The sequence below is a fragment of the Pteropus vampyrus genome, unplaced genomic scaffold (genome assembly GCF_000151845.1).
Source record: "Pteropus vampyrus isolate Shadow unplaced genomic scaffold, Pvam_2.0 Scaffold22, whole genome shotgun sequence".
In the NCBI taxonomy this organism is placed as follows: domain Eukaryota; kingdom Metazoa; phylum Chordata; class Mammalia; order Chiroptera; family Pteropodidae; genus Pteropus; species Pteropus vampyrus.
In genome coordinates, this window is record NW_011888803.1 from 7,036,993 (window position 1) to 7,056,466 (window position 19,474).

Genomic DNA, 19,474 nt, shown 5'->3' on the forward strand with positions numbered 1-19,474 from the left:
CTCTCTTATTTCTGTTAAGAAATCATGATTAATTGCTTTTCCCCTGTACATGATCAATCATTTTTCTCTTGCTGTTTTTAAGATTTTCTCTTTGTCTTTGACTTTCAACAACTTGAATATGTTGTGTCTAGGTATAAATTTCTTTATGTTTATCTTACTTGGAATTACTTAAACTTATTGGATCTGCCAGTTAATATTTTCCGTTAAACTGTGGCATTTTCAACCATTATTTCTTTAAATATTTTTTTCTTTGCCCTTTTTTACTAAATCCTTTATCTGGGCTCATTCAGAGACATTTTCTCTTGACTGCCTTTTTTTCTTATATGGATATATAATGTTTTTGTCAAAATTGGACTGTTTAAAATAATATTTTTGTAGCAGCTTTGGATTCTGATTATTTTTTTCTTCCCCGGAGGCTGTTTTTATTTATGTTTTGTTTTGTTTTATTAAATTCCCTGGCCTTAATCTATAGACTGTATCCCCTATTGTGTCTGGTTGCTAATTTCTCTGCTAGAGGTTACCCTGTGTCTGCCTAGCTTTGTTGTTACTCAGTGATTGAGCAAAAGTTGTACTCACACATTTTTAGCCAGTCTGTGCTGACCGGAGTGGTTTGTTGGTTGGGGAACACATTCAATATTCAGATGGTTTTCAAGTTTGTACCAGCTTTAACTTCCTGCAAGACCCTCTTGGGTTTCCCCTATGGAATAGATTACTACTCAGCCAGGGATAGTGGTAAGCTTGTGTAGGCCCTCTCTGCTTCTTTAATTTCTGCTTTCTATGTAGACCACCATCGCAAATTTCTTGCTAGACCACCAGTCTGTTCATTATCCCTACCAAGGCCACACTTCAGACTAGCAAAGCTGGACACTTCCTTGTTTGCTTTTTTTTATTGACAACATCACTTGTTTGGAGTTTTTTGGTCAAATCAAGTAAGCCCTCTCTGGCAGCAAAGCTTTTGGTTGTCATGGCCAGCCCCACCCTGATAGAAGTAACTATACGGACTACACTGTGGAGAACAGGAGCAGCACCAAGTGGTAACACCAGACTCCCACTGTTATTATACAGAGTTCAGCAGTTTGTCATGAATAAATGCTTCTCAATTTGTTGTTTGTGACTGCTAAATTTCCAGAGCCATGAAGTTATTGTTTTTGACAATTTAGTCTAGCCTCATAGTTGTTTTGTGGGGAGAACATTTGCTGACTTACTTATTCCCCCATCACTGGAAGTCTTGTCTCACCTGGAAACTTTTAAAATGGCAAGTTGACTTGCTAAAGTTTTGCTTAACAAGACTCCATTCTTTTGTACATTTTGGTACAAAATTTTGGGTCTCTAGGAGTCAGAAAAGTCCGATTACCATGCCATTCAGTCTGCCCACCTTTTAAACAATCTATTTTCTTAATCCTGTTTAATGTAAGAAATTTACACTTCGACAATGATTGCCAGTAACTCTTTTGTGTATTCCCCTCTTCTGACACTGTTTGTAATGCTGAATTTATTGAAAGTTTATAAATAAGTTATTTTATGATCTCCTTTACAATAAAGATATATAAAGTATTATATTTAGTCTCTTCCATAATTCAGAAGTTTAAATGGTTAACATTTGTGCTGCAGTATAGCTTTCTGGCTCATGAAAAATGAAAGCTATCAGCGATCTGGGCAATAAGATTCATCGCCAATAGTCACTAGCAACAGCACACAGCATTTTAATATCAGCGAGGTCCACAGCTAGCAGTAAGAGCTGGTGTAATTGAAAGACGTTTAGGTGCAATCGTTCTGCTGTTTGTTCCTTGCCAGGTTCAACATGGGATTGTGTGAGTATTTGAACAAAACAGCAATTTTTTATATCTTTGAAAGATGTAAGAAGGGTAGATAAATGCTTAAATTTAAGAAATGGGGTAATTTAATAATCATGTGGCTCTAAAATTTTTTTTAAAGATATTTTATTTGTCTTGGTTAATTAAAGCTTTAGAAAAGCTACTCCTTGGTTACAAGTGAACCGATAATTCTGGTCTAATGTTGCCGTGGTAACAACTCATGCTGATATAATTGAGAACATCTTATACATCCTGGTTCGAACATTTTCTCCCTGCCATTTTGAGTTGTTCTAGTGGTATATGAAAGAGGCTAGGATAACTAGCTTGAAGAAAATTAAATCTAGTTATACACATCTTTGGCATTAATTTGATGTTTACTAGTGATATCTCATGCTGGGCAGTTATGCTTTGCTTCTAGGGGCTTTTCTTTAGAAAACAAAAGAAAGCTCTTTTCATTTTTTGTGTGCTGCATGTTCCAGTGTATGTGTTTACACCATCGGCTTCTACCTCTAGAGATTAGCATAACTCCCTTTGCTGTTGGATTGTTGTTTTGAGCAATATGTTTTGGAAAGGTTGGTTGTCATCATGAGTGGTAAGTATGCTCTCAGACTCTGCAGTTATATATAAATATTTTTTAAACATTTAACTATAAGAGGAAGAAGCATTTTTAGAGGACCAATTGTAAATCCAGAGCTACAGTGAATTATATTTTCTGTTGATGTTTTTGCATTTAGGCATTATAGGAATTTGCTTTTAAAATCCATTAAGAACTGTGAGTAACTAATACCACTATTAATCAGTTCCTAAATTTCTTTTGGTTTGATTTATTATATTTGTCAGATAGTGTTATTGTTTTATACATTAGTAAGTGAAAGACCCACCATGATAAGAGAGGAATTTTTTTGTATCTGAACTTGAAGATAATCAAACTTTCTTTTTTATTAGCTTTATCATTCTAATATTAAATTTTGTTAGCTTATTTTGATTATAAAAAAATACTAATCTTGAATAAGATGTTGTCAAAATTTTATTGACTTATTGGTTGCTTTTATGTAGAATTCATTCAGAAATAGGGATTTAATGAAAAAATAAATATGTACATTTTGGTTTTGGAGGTTTTGATAAAATTTTTCAGAAATACTATTTTTGAGGAAATAATTTGTTAGAATAAGTACTTCTGTGATAATTAGTTTTCTTTTTGTGTTTGTAACATGATTTATTTTTTAAATATTTCAAAAAATGTTTTTTGATAAAATATACTGTAGTATATACTGCAGTTTATCATAGAGTGAAAGCTATTCACTTTAAGCCAAACCTGCAGCTAAAAATAGACATCCTGTTGTTAGAATGAGAAATATTTGCTTAGAGCATAATTCATTAGTATCGTTTGCTTAATTAAAAAAGAGGATATTTATAAGTTAACCTTCAAATAAGATTTTTCAAAGAAGTGTTATATGACTTTTTTTTATAACATAATAGTCTATAGTTTTCACTTAAAAGGCATGAGATTGGAATTCAGAACCTGAAAAGGTTGAATTTTTGCTGTATAATGATAGAATTCAAAGTAGATGAACCTTTTCTTACATAACTGAAAATCACCTCATTATTGCCAATAAATATTTTTTATCCTGCTGCAGAATAACATAAGCCTCTTCTACACGGTTAGATATTTGCTTAGAGAATATTAGATATTAAAAGGAAATGTTTACATGTAAAATATTAAGAATAAGTATTATCCTGTTATTTTACTGTTAATAGATATTTCCAATCTAGTGTTTTAAATTTGGGCTAATATTACAAAATCAACATGTTAACATTACTTAGGATTTATATGAATATCAAAACTGAATATACCTGGTTATCATACTTAAAATATTTGATTTCTCTGAATCCAGCCAATGCATGTTTTCTCTTTGAAAGTTCGGCGTGTAACAGAATCTTTAGATAACCACTGTGGTGTTCTAGAGGTTTTGCAAGTGGATGTGTTGATTCTAGCTGAAGAAAATTTTTACTGCTTCTCTATTGCTTTATTTTTCTTTCAAGAAAGCTATGGGTTAGTCAGACAGTATTTGATATACTTGATCATATTGTCATGCCCTTATAGCCTTTCTACCACAGAAATCATAGTAATCACAGCTAGACATTCTGACTTTTTCAAGATTATTAAATTTTTACTCTTGTTATAAATGGTTTAATGCCTTAGCTATTATAAATGTGTAAAATTACAAATGAAGTATTGTTACATTTGTAAAAATAAGCAAATAGTAGACTTTTATATCTAAGTCAATAGCTATACACGTGGTATTGTGTGAACGTGGTATTCTCTTCTTGTTAAAAAGCTATTCCTTTTCTCCTTCCTGCCTATTAAATGTTAGTTTCCTCTAGGAATCTATCTTTGGCCCTGTTTTGATGCCACATTCTCTCTGAATTATCTCATCTGTGCTCGTATCTTCAGTCATTACTTGAACGTTCAGTTCAAAAGTGATCAAAAGTGAATTCTCTCTTTCCATCCTAAATTTACCCCTTTCTCATTGATTCTGATTTCTGTTAATGATCCCACTGCCCATGCAGGAACTTAAAACAGAAACCTTGTAGTCATCCCTAACTTGTTTCTTTCACCCCAAACGTGCACTCAGTCATTAATTTCTATGGATCCAACATCAGAAATGTCTCAGAAATCATTCATTTTTCTCCAGTCTCACTGACACTGGGAATGCTTTTAGATCAGGCATTCTGTATGTTCTCAATCCTACTGCAGTAACTTGTCTCTTGGCTTTTAGATTTATATCCCTCCAGACTATTTTCCATACTGCCATTTTTAAAATGCAAATATGCCCGTTTCTTAACTCAACATGAAAATTTTCACTTACTCCCGTGGTCTCTCAGATAAAAATCAAACCCCTGAGTAGGGCATATAAGATCAATGACTTACCTTTCTTGCTTTATTTGTATCTTTCATAAAAATACAGACCTAGCTATACTATACTATGTATTATTCCTTGCTGCCTTTCTATATTTAGATCTTAACATAAAAATTTTGAAAACCTACCTATGCTTTTTAGTGCCTCCATCACTGAATCTATAGAGTCAGGTGATTCTCCTGTACTCCCAAAGCAAGCTTATAAACTATAACAATTATTTGTGTTGTTTTCAACTTACATATTATCATGTCAGTTTCCAAACTCCAACCTTTGAACTACTTCAGTCAAAGAGTGCCATGTTCATCTGTGCGTTTCCAGTAGTTACTCTAGTGCCCCAAACATAATAATGAATTCATAAATTCTTATAGAATAAATGAATGCCCAAAAATTATCCAGTTTTTAAATATTTGAATACTTTTCTTACATTATCAATGAAAAATATCAGTCATTTTTTTTTTTTTTACTTTTTTTTAATTTTTGGTTCATATGCTCATTGGAACATAACTAGCATCATTATGTCAGCATCTCAGATGAGAACTCTGATTGTTCCACCTGTAGTTGAGGGCAAATCTCTGACTACAAAGGCATTACCCTTTATAGGGAATTATAGGACAGTTTAGACTTGAGCTCAAGCACTTAATTAATTCCCCTTTCCAGATCTTGATCGAAGATAGAAAAATACAAAACTTGGAAAATAGTGTATAAGTTCTGAAGTTAAGGAAGGGAGGGTACTTGCCCAGAAATGTACAGTATTAGATTGATGATCAAACACAAAAGTTTAAATAACCATTTTACTTTTGAGTAGCTTGCCTTCATGGAAAAGAAATAAACAGTAGTTTCACTCTTACTAACTTGGAGGGATGAGACCTGTAAAAAAGACTGTTAAGGAGATGAGTGGCAGACCAAATACTGCTGATTACTTTCATTTCAAACACTTATAGTGGGACAACCAAATATTTGTTAAGCTATTCCAGGCTGAAAAAGTGGCTTTTCTTCTTCTTGATGTGACAGGGCTCTTTCCTGATGTGGTGGACATCACCACTAGCAAGGAACTCTAAAGTCCTGACTCCATTCTCATTTCTGAAAATCTCTGGATTATTTAAATGATAATGTAAATGCATATCAACTAAAAGATCTGAGAAGTTGATTCCAACACACCCAAGTAAGAGGTGAGAGGATCTACCTTACTTGGGGGCATTGTAAAGTTTTGAAAGGCTTCTCATTGTTTATGAATGAATAAACAAGAAAAGCAACAACATGGAGCCTATACAAGAGATTGTGCATCATTAAAGGATAAAATTACAGCTTTCAGGAGGAAGAGAGTGAACTTATTTAGAAAATATGTGTGGGGAGGGCTTAAAAATAAGAAATTATACATAGCATCTGTGTTGAATTCTTAAAAATTTCAAGTGAACATGGAATTTATTAAAAGATGAAAGATAAGATAAAACAAGAGACTAGAATGAAAAGAGAGCTTGTTACGAGGCAGGAATAGAAAAGAAGCAATAATGAAATGATAAGAGAAGGTTATAAGAAAATGAACCTGGCATTTGCAGAATATAAAGCTGCATCAGAAGCAGTAAAGATCGAAATAATCACTGCAGGAAAGAAAATTAATTATGTGAAGAACTAGTTTGATCAAACCTATCAGAATGTAGGAGAAATGGATAGGACAAGAATTATGAGGTAGAAACTATTTTAGATAAAAGTAGGAGACTCTACAAATTGAATGACTAGCATTCTCAAAGAACAGATAATAAACAAAAGAACAGCAACAATAAAAAAAAAAAAAGAAGAAGCAGAACAACTTAGTTGAAGAAAAAGAATCTATAGAATGAAAGAGCTCAATGCTTTTTGACAAAGATTAACAAAAGACACCAACAGCTGGATATATATATATCCTGGTAGAATTTTGAACTTTAAGGATAAAAATAAATAAATAACGAATTTTACAAACACCCAGGTCTCTTTGCGTCTTATAACTTAACACAAAGCTAGTCTTATAAGAAAAAAAATCCAAAAATTGGAAACGAGATAATTTGAAAATCTTTCTAGAGCAAAAGTTAATGAAGATATGACAGCACCTATAAATGCTGAATGGAATATAGCAAACATCCCTTTAAATGAATACTTGAACTTACAAGAATGTAATGGTAACCCTCCAGTGTACAAAAAGTGAACTGCTAAATGAAAACCAAAGTTGTAAGAGGGAGCATACTTTGACAATGCTAAGGAAATTTTCATTTTCTTAGTAACCAAAAAGGCTTTGGTTTTAAATGGCCTCACAGAGACAGAAGACAATTTCTTTGAGTTATGCAACATGGGATTTCTTAGACCCCTATGTAGGATCATAACCTCAGTGAGAGAATAGATTAAAAATTAAAACCTCTCCACTGACATGGCGAAAATAAGGAAGCTTGTATTTCTTTGTTTGGGTACCTGGGGAGAGGGGATGGGTTTGCATGCATGTGTGTGGGATGCCTCTCCTGAGAGTTTGTAGTCAATCATTTCTCCCCCAGTAGATTTCAGGTTTTAATCTGTATTAATTGTGTGGTCTAAGAATTGCCAATAAGATAAAATATATTATTATGACAGCCCCAGGCTAGTAACATCCACTGGATGCCAGGCAGAAGCGAATACAAAACATATCCTGAAATGTTAAAAAAAAAAAAAATTATGTATATATAGTATGAAAAAATAAAATGACATTAAAAAAAAGAATCTATAATAAAAGATGAAATTATGAGCATAGAAAAAAAAAAACATATCCTGTTGTCAAGCCCTGCAGGTTGCTCAGATAAAGCCCCACTGAATTTTGAGTTCATAATCTAAACTCAAAACGCATGCGTGCATGTGCACAAACACACACACACACGCACACCTTTAAATGATATTTGGTAGCTACAACAGGATTAGACCCAAGAATGTCAGAGTAGAATTGTCACATGCGGACCACTATTTAAAATTAATAATCAAATAAAAAATATAGAGTGAGAAAAAATCGTATGCACCTCTACAGAGCCTCAAAATATATAACAAAATTGACCCATTTAGAAGGAGAAATTATAAATATATAAGGTTCATAGGTACATATAAAGAATTCTCATCCAGTAATTGGTGAATACACAGAAATATACAGAACACTTACAAAATTGATAATACAAAATTGATAAACATATTCAAAATATTTTGAAGAGTTGATATAGCCATGGTGTTTGACCACAAAGCAATTAAGTTTAATCTCAATAGAAGACTAATTAAATAAACACATAAATGTTATATCTAGGAACTTAAAAAATTCAAATAACTCAGGTCAAGAATTAACTCATAATATAAATTTAAAATTAAACTGTGGATCAAAACATGGGGGGTGCACCTGAAGTGGATTTATAGATAAATTTTAAATGCTTATATTAGGAAAGGAGAAAGACATTCATAATACAAGTATTCAAGTAAGCAAGTTATAGAAAGTACAGCATGGTTAATCAAGAGAGGGAAAAAACTACTAAAGACATAAGCAAAAAAACAGTGAAATACAAAATAAAGATACATCAGAGACGTTAGTTCATGGAAAAAACTTTTTAAACTGATTACAACTACTTAAGATTTAGTCAGTTAAAATCCTTAAACTTAACAAAATTAGGACTGGGCTGTTTTACAGTCAAGTTCTAGGAAATATTCAAAGAACAAAAATTTCAATCTTATACAAAATCTTCCAAAGAATTTAAAAAGAGGAGATATTTTTAAGTGTATTAGTCTGATGTAGCTTTACAAGTAAACTATGAGAAAAAAAATTAGAAACATTTTCCTCTGAAGTTAGGAATAGAAAAAGGGTAATTGTTGATTTCTGCACATTAGTTTACCGTTAGCCATAAACTGCACAGTAAGACAAGAAAATGATGGGAGGGAGCAAAATTGTCATTATTTACAGATGATTTGTGGTTGTCTACACAGGCAAATTAAGAGAATCTACCAGTGCCATTTTGGAATAACAGAATCTGGCAAGATCGACAGATATAATAAGATCAATATGTAAATATCAACTATGCTATATACACCAGTAACAAAGAGAAACAGTAATTTTTTTTAAAATCTCCCTTTTATAATCACTCCAAAGAGTAATAAGACCTTTAATGGAAAATTATAAAATTCTACTAAGAGGTATTTACCTAATCTTTAACAAGATGTGATTTAATACTCATTAGATTAGCAAAATTTAGAAAGTGACAGTAACACAGTTTTTGGGAATATAGAGCATCAAAGGATATTTTGGTACAATAAATTGGCATAAGCATTTTTTGATCCACCTGTTACTACCTAGTTAAGTTGAAATGTGCTTGCCCTATCTAGGGATCCACTCCTAGCTCTATACTGTCAACAGACAGACTATTTGAATTTAAAACCAAATGGAAAATCTTTAGCATATGATTATGGTAGATGTAATATTCCTTTGAGAAGAAGCCTCAGTGAACAATTAAGGAAGTAAAGTATGTTTTAAAGAGCATTTCAAAGATTGCCTGGATCATTAGTTTTATGACTATAAATTTAGTTTAAGTTTTGATTGCAAAATCCTGTTGGGAATGTCTTCAAACATGACCTGAATGGCCTAGAAAATTCACAGCATCCCTAGAGAGCAAATTGATAGAGAAAACATGTACATATGATTAGTTGTGAACAGGACACTATGCAGATTCATAGAGTATCCATCTATCCATGTAGATACTAATCAAGTTAATGTGTTTCTTTTCATAATTTGATCATTTAAATATGTTTCACTTAAAGTTTTTGTAATTTATTCATAGAGTAGTGAAAGTCAGTTATACTGTCCACTTGTAATTAAGACTTTATAAAGAATTAACTGATTAAAAAGCATAAGGAAAAGAGAGTAAAATAAATACCACAATAGGAAATGTAGCTTTTATTGTCCATTAAATTTCCAGACATTTACTCATGTGTGACTTTGTGCATGACTAGTTGATACCTTAAAAAACAATAGCAGGCATGGTCCCCATGCACTGAACTTCACAAATACAACTGCAGTAATTAAAGATGTTTTTTGTACCAACTATTATTTTTAAGGTTACAGTGAATTTGCTTTGAGTAAACATGTTTGAATATGATGAAGCAAATCAAGTGTCCCTTTCAGCAAAGTGAATAAATTGCTCTTCACATTAAAGGGATAGAGTATGATATTTCATTAACACAGTTCTAGATATGGTTTTGGTTGGTTGAACAAATATATATATATATACAAAGAATTTATTGTAATCCTTATATAAAACTTTTGAATTTGTATGCTCAAGTATTTTTCATTCTATTTCTATGTGTAAATATACTAATGAACATATATGGATGGATAACTTCTTGTGGGTCTGTTATTTTATGTGTTATTTATCTGTTTAATTTATTCTTTTTGAACAAGCACGCAAATCATCAGAAGCATCTGGTAGGAAACTACTTTTTACAGAATAATTCTGTTTCTTTAATTGCTATATGTTGGGTTTTTATGAGGTATTTTGTGTCAACTTGATGTTTTATATTTAGTTTACTGAAAATATTTGTAGTGTAGCATTGTGGGGGGTAATTCTTATAAATAAAAAACATAGAGCTCTAAAGAGGTGGGTATTTAAAATGAGAGTGACGAGAAGACACACTGTTACATTCTACTAGATTTTCACTTTCTAAACATTTTGGAAGGGATATTACTGTTCTGTTATTTGTTTATAGAACTTGGTGTTTTTGTATGTAATTTACCTCAGTTTCTGCCCTGTTTTATACTTTCTGATATACACTAAATAACTCTTAAATATCTTTATTAAAATAAAGGATGAAAATAATTTAATTACAAAATGATTAGAGGGCCCATGAATTATAATCTGTTCAGTAAAAAAATTTTAAACTATTATTATAAAAAAGATACTATTAAGAAACATATATAATTCTTTTAGTACCTAGTATTTGCTTTTTCCCTAATAGAAAAATTTAGAGGAATAGCCCCTTCCATTATTCACTACATAGATAGCCATCAAGGATTAAAATATTTGGGCCTCTAACCTCCACGGTTATCCCTCCTTACTCCATCTGGCTCTCCTCTTCCTTAGCAAGTGGTCTTGCCTCCAGTATCCCAGAAGAAACAGAGTCTAGCAATTGTGGATAACTCAGTTTACTCTCATTTCTTCTCACACGTTGACAAGCACCATCATATGAAACAATTACCTCCATTATTGGACACCTTCTTTCCTATACATTGTACCTCCCACTGCTGCTGTCCACTTAATACCCTATGCTGCAACAATTACAAGTCAGTTGCCATTTCCTGAATAAACCATGCTCCTTCCTCCAAGCCTTTTATACAAGATCATCCCAACCTATGTCTTCTTCCTCAATTCTATCTGCCAACGGAACTCTATCCTGCAAGATTTAGCACAAATGCTGTGTCCTCTATAATGCCTTACCTTACTACCCAAGAATTTCCTCTTCGAAGCTTGCATAGCACCTTATAATTTCCTTAGTTATAGTCCTTGTCACATTTCATTATAATGGTTCATCTGCCTCCCCATTAACTTCTCATCTCCTTAATAGTGGAGATGTGTTTATTCTTTGTAGTGTTCCCAGAATCTAGCCCACTTTCTGGCACCACTGAACAATGCTCAATAAATGCTGTTGAAAAGATTGTTAAACCAGCATCAAGGAAGTGGCTTTCAGAAGGGAATTAACAAAGTGTTATAATTCAGAGTATCTTTCCTACAGTAAAGTTTCAAATAAATAACAAAAAGTCCAGAGATGGTATTATAATAGTTATAGGATGTGATTTCAATATGTGTTAATATTATTAGCATTATTGCTATGAGGAGTTAAAGTCTTTGTTGTTGTTTTAAGGAGAATTGCAATGGTAATTGATTTTGGCACTAAACAGTAATTATTGATTTTATCACTTTACCATTTAATATTTAAATGTCCTTTTCAGTCATATATGTTCAGTCAAAGATGTTCAGTCAAATAATTGAGTTTCTACATTATTGTTTTATTTCTGTATATGATATTCTGGGGAAATGTGTATAGATGATTCATGCTATTATGCTGTTTATATGAGTGTCATTTAATCATTGTTTAATTTATTTTTTGGATACAAGCTTGCTCCTCTTCAGAAGTATCTGGTAGGCAACTACTTTTTAATTTAAAAAATGTTATTTTAAAAACTTTTTTATTGGTTATTTGCAAGTTAATGCTCCTCATAAAGTTATATTTTAATAAAGTATGCTGATTTAATAAAACATTTTAGTTAATGAAGGAAATAGGTTTGTTTAGTTTTATGTTGAGTTTATAGAAATGATTTATATTGCAGTTTCTTGGGTGATATTTTAGAAACAACAAGTATAGCACTGTAAAGCAGTGGGAGTTGTGCAGGGTAGCAGAAGACAGATTAATACACATCACTTAAATTAGATAACCTAGGTTAATGAATGGTTTTTTGAAAGAAAATGTACTGTTGTAAGTTTTGAATAAAGCAGCTAATATTTTAATTGTGTATTTATCCTGGGAAGTTTATATTCTATTTTGTTCTAGATCGTTTCCCTTCTATTTTTCTGATATCCATTATAAAAGTTAAATAATGTTTTGCTTCTATTATAAAGAGGTGTAAAAGATGGAGGTGATATTTATTTCATTACAAAGAGATGGGAGAACTCAACGTCTGGAGTAGTTGTAATCTGTATAGTAATAATTTCCAAATTCTTATAAAATATGAATGAGAACCTTTTTAGAAAGCATTGGATAATGATATACTATAACTAACAACGTGCTATTTTTATAAGCAGTAATGTAGTTTACCTAACAGAACCACAAAATGCCTAATAAGTAAATGTACAAAATGTAATTAATGAAGCATTCTGCTTTATTGTAGAATTATCTGAATAACATGGAATAAAGATGTGCCATACTTGAATTTTTAATAAATTTTCCTATGTTTAAAATGAACCTTGTAATATAATTTTTAAACTATGTCCTGTGTATAAATATATTCAAACATATTTTGAAGGTGATAAGAATTGTTTTTTTAATGTACTTCTGGAAATGCATAAAAATTGTCATTTGTTTCTTTTTTCTTCATCTTGTGAATGTGGGTGAACATTCCTAGAAACCAACCTTGAGTGAACATATAGATTGCTTTGGTAGGCTCGTTTCTTTAGAATGCAGTGTGATACACTCTTTAAGTAATACAAACTGAAGAGAAAATACATTTATGTTTTTATATTTGTTCTGATCACTACAGAACAAAATATATTTGCAGAAAAATCTTTCATTGAGATATTTGTTTCTAAGGAGAGTTACTAATCACTGTTAGATGCTTTGTAGATAGGTACTTATGATCACGTAGATAAGAAGTGTTAGAGCCAACATTCTAGCTCTTGTGTGCCAACCTTCAAAACCTGTGGCTGTTTCAGGATATCACAGTGGTTTAAATCGTTAAATATAGATATGGCTTACATATTAGAATACAGCAAGAAAATGAAAAAATTGAGAACTTTAAGCATATGCTCTATAGGGAACTCTGGATTAAATGTATTGCAGTGTTTGAATTTGGCTGTCTCTCCCACCACTTACTTATTAATTAGCTGCCAGCACCTTATGTCAGTAGATATAAATTTTAAAAATAACCGTAGGAAAGCATTTATAAAGTTAAATTCACCACGGTCTAAAAATAATAAAATTCAAAGCAAATACATGTGGTTCTGGATTTCTTATTGTTTTAGAGTTATTCATAATCCAGCATGTGAAATATTTTACTTTTGTTGTCTATATTTATAAGATGTATATTTTGGTTAACTGATTTCTTATAGCATTAACTGTTCATTTTTGCATCTAAATAATGCACGTATAAGCTAGAGATTTCATTTGTATATATATACTTATGGGACAAAAAGTGCTTCAGGAGCAGAGTTTTCCTCATGGAACTCTTTAATCACATTATAATTAATGCTTATCTTTTACTCTAAAAGAGAATCTCTTTATTAATTTAAATAATTCACAAAATTTAATATCTTTTATTTATTCTCATTTCTGATAATTTTATATGACCTTTATGAGAACAGTGCTACTTGACTAAACTTAGAATATTGATGAATACAGAGAATATTTCAAAGAATTTCCTAAATATCCTGTCAATGAATAAAATTAAGTAGTACCTGGCAATTTTCTTTCAACTTACCATCTTTGGCAAATATTGCCAGTCCTTCCTTTGACCAGTTTCATTTTCTTAAACTCCAGATCCACTCTGCAGAAAGTGACAGAAGCTGAAACAGGATGTTAGGGATACTTTTTTTCTTTTTCTGATTCTCTTCCTTGTCTCCAAATTATCTATACTCTGGCAGGTATCTGGAGAGTTTATAATGTGACTTGATGTGCAAATTCTATAAATAGGTGATAAATTTTTTTCAAAAGAAATCAGAGACATATTTTAGGACTCACAAGTTGCTTCTTAAAAGCCACTGTTGTATTTAGCAATAAGTTATTTTTATTTTATAGCTGTCATTTCCAAGTCAATCCCATGTGTAGATATATCTATTCCATGCAAAAAAAAAAAAAAAAATCTTACTTTTAAAACCACTCTTTTTCATTTGTAACTAGTATATTAACTTTTAAAAGTAGAATAACTTAAAACATCTTAAACTCAAAAAAAAGTAAGAATTTTCCACCCCCAAATCCACCTCCCAGGAGACATTAGACCGTATTTGTATAATCAGGTGAAGTTATTTGATTCCTTGTTTTAGTGGATGAGATTTTTATACAATGGAAGAATTCTAATTTTAAAAATTATTTTTCTCAAACTTTCTAAAATAGATATTTTGAAAGTATTTTAACAGCAAAATACAAATGACAGTTTATATAAAGTAGTAAAATAATGTCTTCAGAAATTCACACTCTTCTGTTACTTAAAAACTAATGTCTGCTCTTGGTGCCTGTCATCACTGTTTTTAAATTTCAAAAGTTTAGAATACCAGTAAACTTTTTGGTTAGTAGCAGTGTTTTGCCAACTGTACTTCACTAAGGATAAAGCAAAATAATTATGTGTGTCTTAAAATGCCTCACTTTAATACTACTACATTATTAGGTGATTAGATTAAAGACTTTGTGGGTCCCTCACTTCTACTTTTAAAATTCTTTCTTTCCATTATCATCATCACCACCATCATCATCGTCCCTATTAGAATTTTTGAAATAAATGCCAGTGTGCCACTCTTTGTTCATTTTATCTAGCCTTTTACTATTTGAACATTATTTAAATACTATTTTCTGCTATTTTCTTTTTATTTATAGATTCAAATATCAAAGAAATATTGGAAACTTTCTGAACAAAAAGTCTAAAATATTTATTTCTTATATAGTCAGGCTTTGCTCTCATATCTAACTATAGAAACAAAAATACATATTCTTAATGCTATTTTATCTCTGGAATTTTTTTTCTATTTGTTTTTAAACACTTGAAGTTTATAAACAAATGATTGTTAATTACTCTGTGGAAAGACAATGAAAAACAGGCATCTTTTAAAATGATTCATCATTTAACAAATGTAAAACTTCAAACCACAGCTCTGTAAAATAATATGGCTATTATTGAACACTATATAAACATAAAATTTTTAATTGCTTTACTTCAAGGTACATTTGAAATCAGTTATTTAGACATTTAGTTTTGCTCCAAATTTAGAATGAGATTTTTAAGTGCTTGGGGTTTTTTGTTTGTTTGTGGTGTTTTATTCTTTTGTTTTCAAGTTTTTGTGGGTATTTTTTTCTATGGTAGTTTGTGGGGTTTTCTCTTTTCTCTCTCCTTTAGTAGAAACCACATATCTGATGACATAAATCATTATATCTAAAATCAAAATCAATTATTTTTGAAACTCCACAAATTAACAAGTTCACATTTTCCAGGTGTTTTAAATTCTTACATTTAAGGGCTCTGTTGTACTTTTAAACTATCACTGCTGATTTATTTACAATCAGTATTTTGTCCTAGATGGATTTCTAACTTTTTTACATTACTTTCACATATGTCTTCAGAAACAGTATTTTTATTTTTAGACCTGAAATAAATAAAGTGATCTCCATAAGAAAGATATTTGAGATTTTTAAAATTTGAGAAAATATTTGTTTCTTGTTGATAGAAACTAAATTGCTTTCTAGTGTATCATGGTTGTGAGTACACATTTTATGACAACCATAGTTGACAGAAGTCTGTGTTTTTAAAACAAATATATTTATATGTAATATAAATATTCTTACAAGACAATTTTTTTATATATTTTTAGTGAAAGAGTTTCTAGCTAAAGCCAAAGAAGACTTTTTAAAAAAGTGGGAAAATCCTGCTCAGGTAAGGAATTTAACTTTTTCTATGATTTAAATATCATGTGTTAAGTAAAATCATGATTTTTGCCTAAATAATTTAATAGTTAAAGAAACTTTAATTTTCAAGTAGCATTAATAAATGTAAGCTTAACGTGGGAATTTTTGCCATGTTTTGATTTTTTTCATTACTAATTTTTGCATACTTAAATTGGAGAACTAATGTCGAACATAAATTTTGATACTAATTCCATGCTGCTACAAACTCTCGATATTTTCTAATATTAGAGTAATTTTTACTTATGCCTAGGATAGCATATTTTTTTATCGTTATTAATTACAGTAAGGATTCTATTGGAGAGTTTCAAATTCTTAGTCACAAATACTTGGCTTTTGATAACATACCAACCCAGGGATCCTTTCACAAACATTTTGATGAGATAAGTGTTATATAATTTAAATACTTTAGATCTTAACTAAGATTTCAAAACTGTATATAAAAAGAGCCATCTATGCTTGCCAAAAAACCTCTTTTTGAAGTTATAAATAATTAAATTAAATGATGGATTAAATCTCGAAAACCATCTTTTTAGCATAAAAATCTTTTACTTCAAATATTTTTTACTAAAAAATATTTAATTTTAAATAAATGTTATGTTTTATGAAAATGCCAACATTACCAACACTTAGAGCATGACCTATAATTTAAAATATAATTACTAGCGATTACAAAAAGTTAGACATTATCTAACATGAAACATTGAGGGAGGAAAGGAAGATGGCATATTTGTATGAAAAGCAATGACTGACAAAAAAATGATGTCCTATTGTCTATCGATGAAGTTTATTTTCATGATTTAGTTGGAAACTGTATTAAATATTTCAATCCATCTATGTTCATAAAACCAAAAATTAACTATTAATTCATAAAGTTAAATAATCCGATCAGAATTAGAAGGACTTTTTTCTTTCTGCATTGACATAGAATCTCATGGCAATTTAAAATTATTAGAAATTTGAAATTAAAATATGATGAAAACAAGTTTTATAAGTAGAAACTTAGAGTTGCTTGCTCCCTCTGTAATGATTCAACAAGAAGATAAGCTGTGTCTCCGGGGGCAAGGTTTGATTTGCAATAGAAACAAAGTCCAACTACAGTTGGACTTCAATACTTATTCCGATTCCTCACTTATACAAGAATCATATTGTATCACATTTTTCTCAAGCTAAATACTGTACAGACTGGCCCTTGGAAATATATTTTTTTAAGATTTTTCTGGAGATCTTTGTAATGAAAACCTATTAAACAAACGGGCCAGCAATTACTACTTACTACTATTTAGCACACAATTTGTTCCTAGTAATTTTCATTTTGTTGTGGCAGCAACAAATTCAGCAGACTGATGCTTCCAATTCTTTGCTTCTATGCTATAGTCAAAGCCAAACAAAGATGTTTGCTTATAACAAAGCATCTATTCAAGGAGAAAAAAAGGCTGATTATTGTTCTGAGACTCTTGACTCCTGGTTATCTTTGTGGGAATGAGGAACTCTTTCCTTATTGTTACTATTTTAGGTAATACTGGGTTATTATAACATCAGAAAGAGAAAGCCATTGGGATCTCTCACACTGTTATTATCTAGTTCTATAAGCTCCTATAAAGGTGGAAATGAAGTTACATGGTGCTTTCTTCAGAGGTAACTCTGGTGAAAGGACTCTGATCCCTCAGCTTATCTGTTCATTAGAGTTATTTGCAAGTGCATTAAGAATGTGTGGCTTTCATGATTGTCTTTGTCAGTCTACCTCTGGTCAGTTGGTAGTTATTAAAATACGAAATTAATTTATTGGAAGTCCAATATTAGGAATTCATAGTGAAATATGATCTTTAATACATCATCTGAGGCTCTTATTTCCTTCCATTATTATTATGCTTTGTTTTGCAATATAATTCTCTTTTCAAACATTAAATATTTTCTTATTCAAAGAGAAAAATAGAACCAATAACTTAGAATTTCAGTAGCCTTCACCATTTTTAAATGAATGATTATAAATTAAATAAACTCTTCTTATCACTAAATTTATTATAGTTATTATAGTCTTATGAGAATTTCTAATTTTAAAGTTTATTTTATTTTTTGTGTATATGTAGAATAATGCTGGCTTGGAGGATTTTGAAAGGAAAAAAACCCTTGGAACAGGTTCATTTGGAAGAGTCATGTTGGTGAAACATAAAGCCACTGAACAGTATTATGCCATGAAGATCTTAGATAAGCAGAAGGTTAGTGTTTTTGTTGTTATTTACTTGAAGGGTAAACTTCAGTTTTATCAGCTAGATTATTAAATAGATACAATACAATGACTTAACCATTGACACCTTCAAATAATTTTATTGTTGCATTAATAAGAATTTGCATTATTATTATGACTATAGTTTTAGTATATGAGTACATTATTTCAATAATTATATATAATAGGTATGTCTATGTTTATTAACAAAATATTGAATTCAACATGTAAAGAACAGGCATCTGTACGACGTTTTGCCTTGTGGGAAAATGCAGGAATAAATTACTTGATGCTTGGATGGAGGTTACAGAAATTTAGTGATTTTATTTTATGGCTTACTATAATTGACAGTACAAGCCCTCTTGTTTAACATGATTGAGTTTGCTTAATTCAAAATGTCAGTTAAAGGCGGGAAAATTTGAAAACCTACACACTCTGAAAAATAACAAATCATGTTGTATATTTGAAACTAATAATGATGTTATATGTCAATTATATCAATAAAAATTTAAAAATAAGTTTTAAGTATTTATCACATATTGGTATATCTGAATTATTCATGCTTTAAATATAAAGATTCTATTTTCTTAGTAATTATGTATAATTAAGGGAAAGTAAAAGAAAAATGGCAAGTCTTAATATAGTGTAGATATTCTGTTCCCAAGAATGACCTTTTGGCTTAATGGCATTTACCTAAGAAAATAAAGAAGAAACAGGCATGGTTACAGATAGTGGCTAGACTAATGCTGTCTAATAATATGAGCCCCATATGTAATTAAAACTTTTCTTGTAGCCTCATTTGTAAAAAGTAAAAAAATAGTTGAAATTAATGTTAATAGATTCTATTTACCCCAGTGTATCCAAAATACTACCATTACAGTACATAATTAATATAAAAATTACTGAGATAGTTTACGTTCTTTTTTTCATACCAATTCTTCCAAACCTGATGTATATATTGCACTTATAGCACATCTCCATTCAGGTTAGCTACATTTCCAGTGTTAAGTAACCACATGTTGCTCGTGACTATCATTTTGTATGTATAGCACAGCATTAGACTGATCTGACATTCCAGTCCAACCTCTGCCTTAAAACAAAAACAAAACTAACCT

General features: G+C 30.6%; 1 protein-coding gene across 3 annotated transcripts in view; it reads left to right on the plus strand.

Moving 5' to 3' along the window:
* PRKACB (protein kinase cAMP-activated catalytic subunit beta) overlaps window positions 1-19,474 on the plus strand; it is a 115,863-nt gene that overhangs the window by 62,688 nt on the left and 33,701 nt on the right. For all 3 annotated transcript variants that reach the window (XM_011355562.1, XM_023528057.1, XM_011355560.2), the window contains 2 exons: window positions 16,042-16,103; window positions 18,223-18,351. In XM_011355562.1, the coding sequence (XP_011353864.1) occupies window positions 16,042-16,103; window positions 18,223-18,351 (191 nt within the window). The remainder of the gene's footprint in view (window positions 1-16,041; window positions 16,104-18,222; window positions 18,352-19,474) is intronic.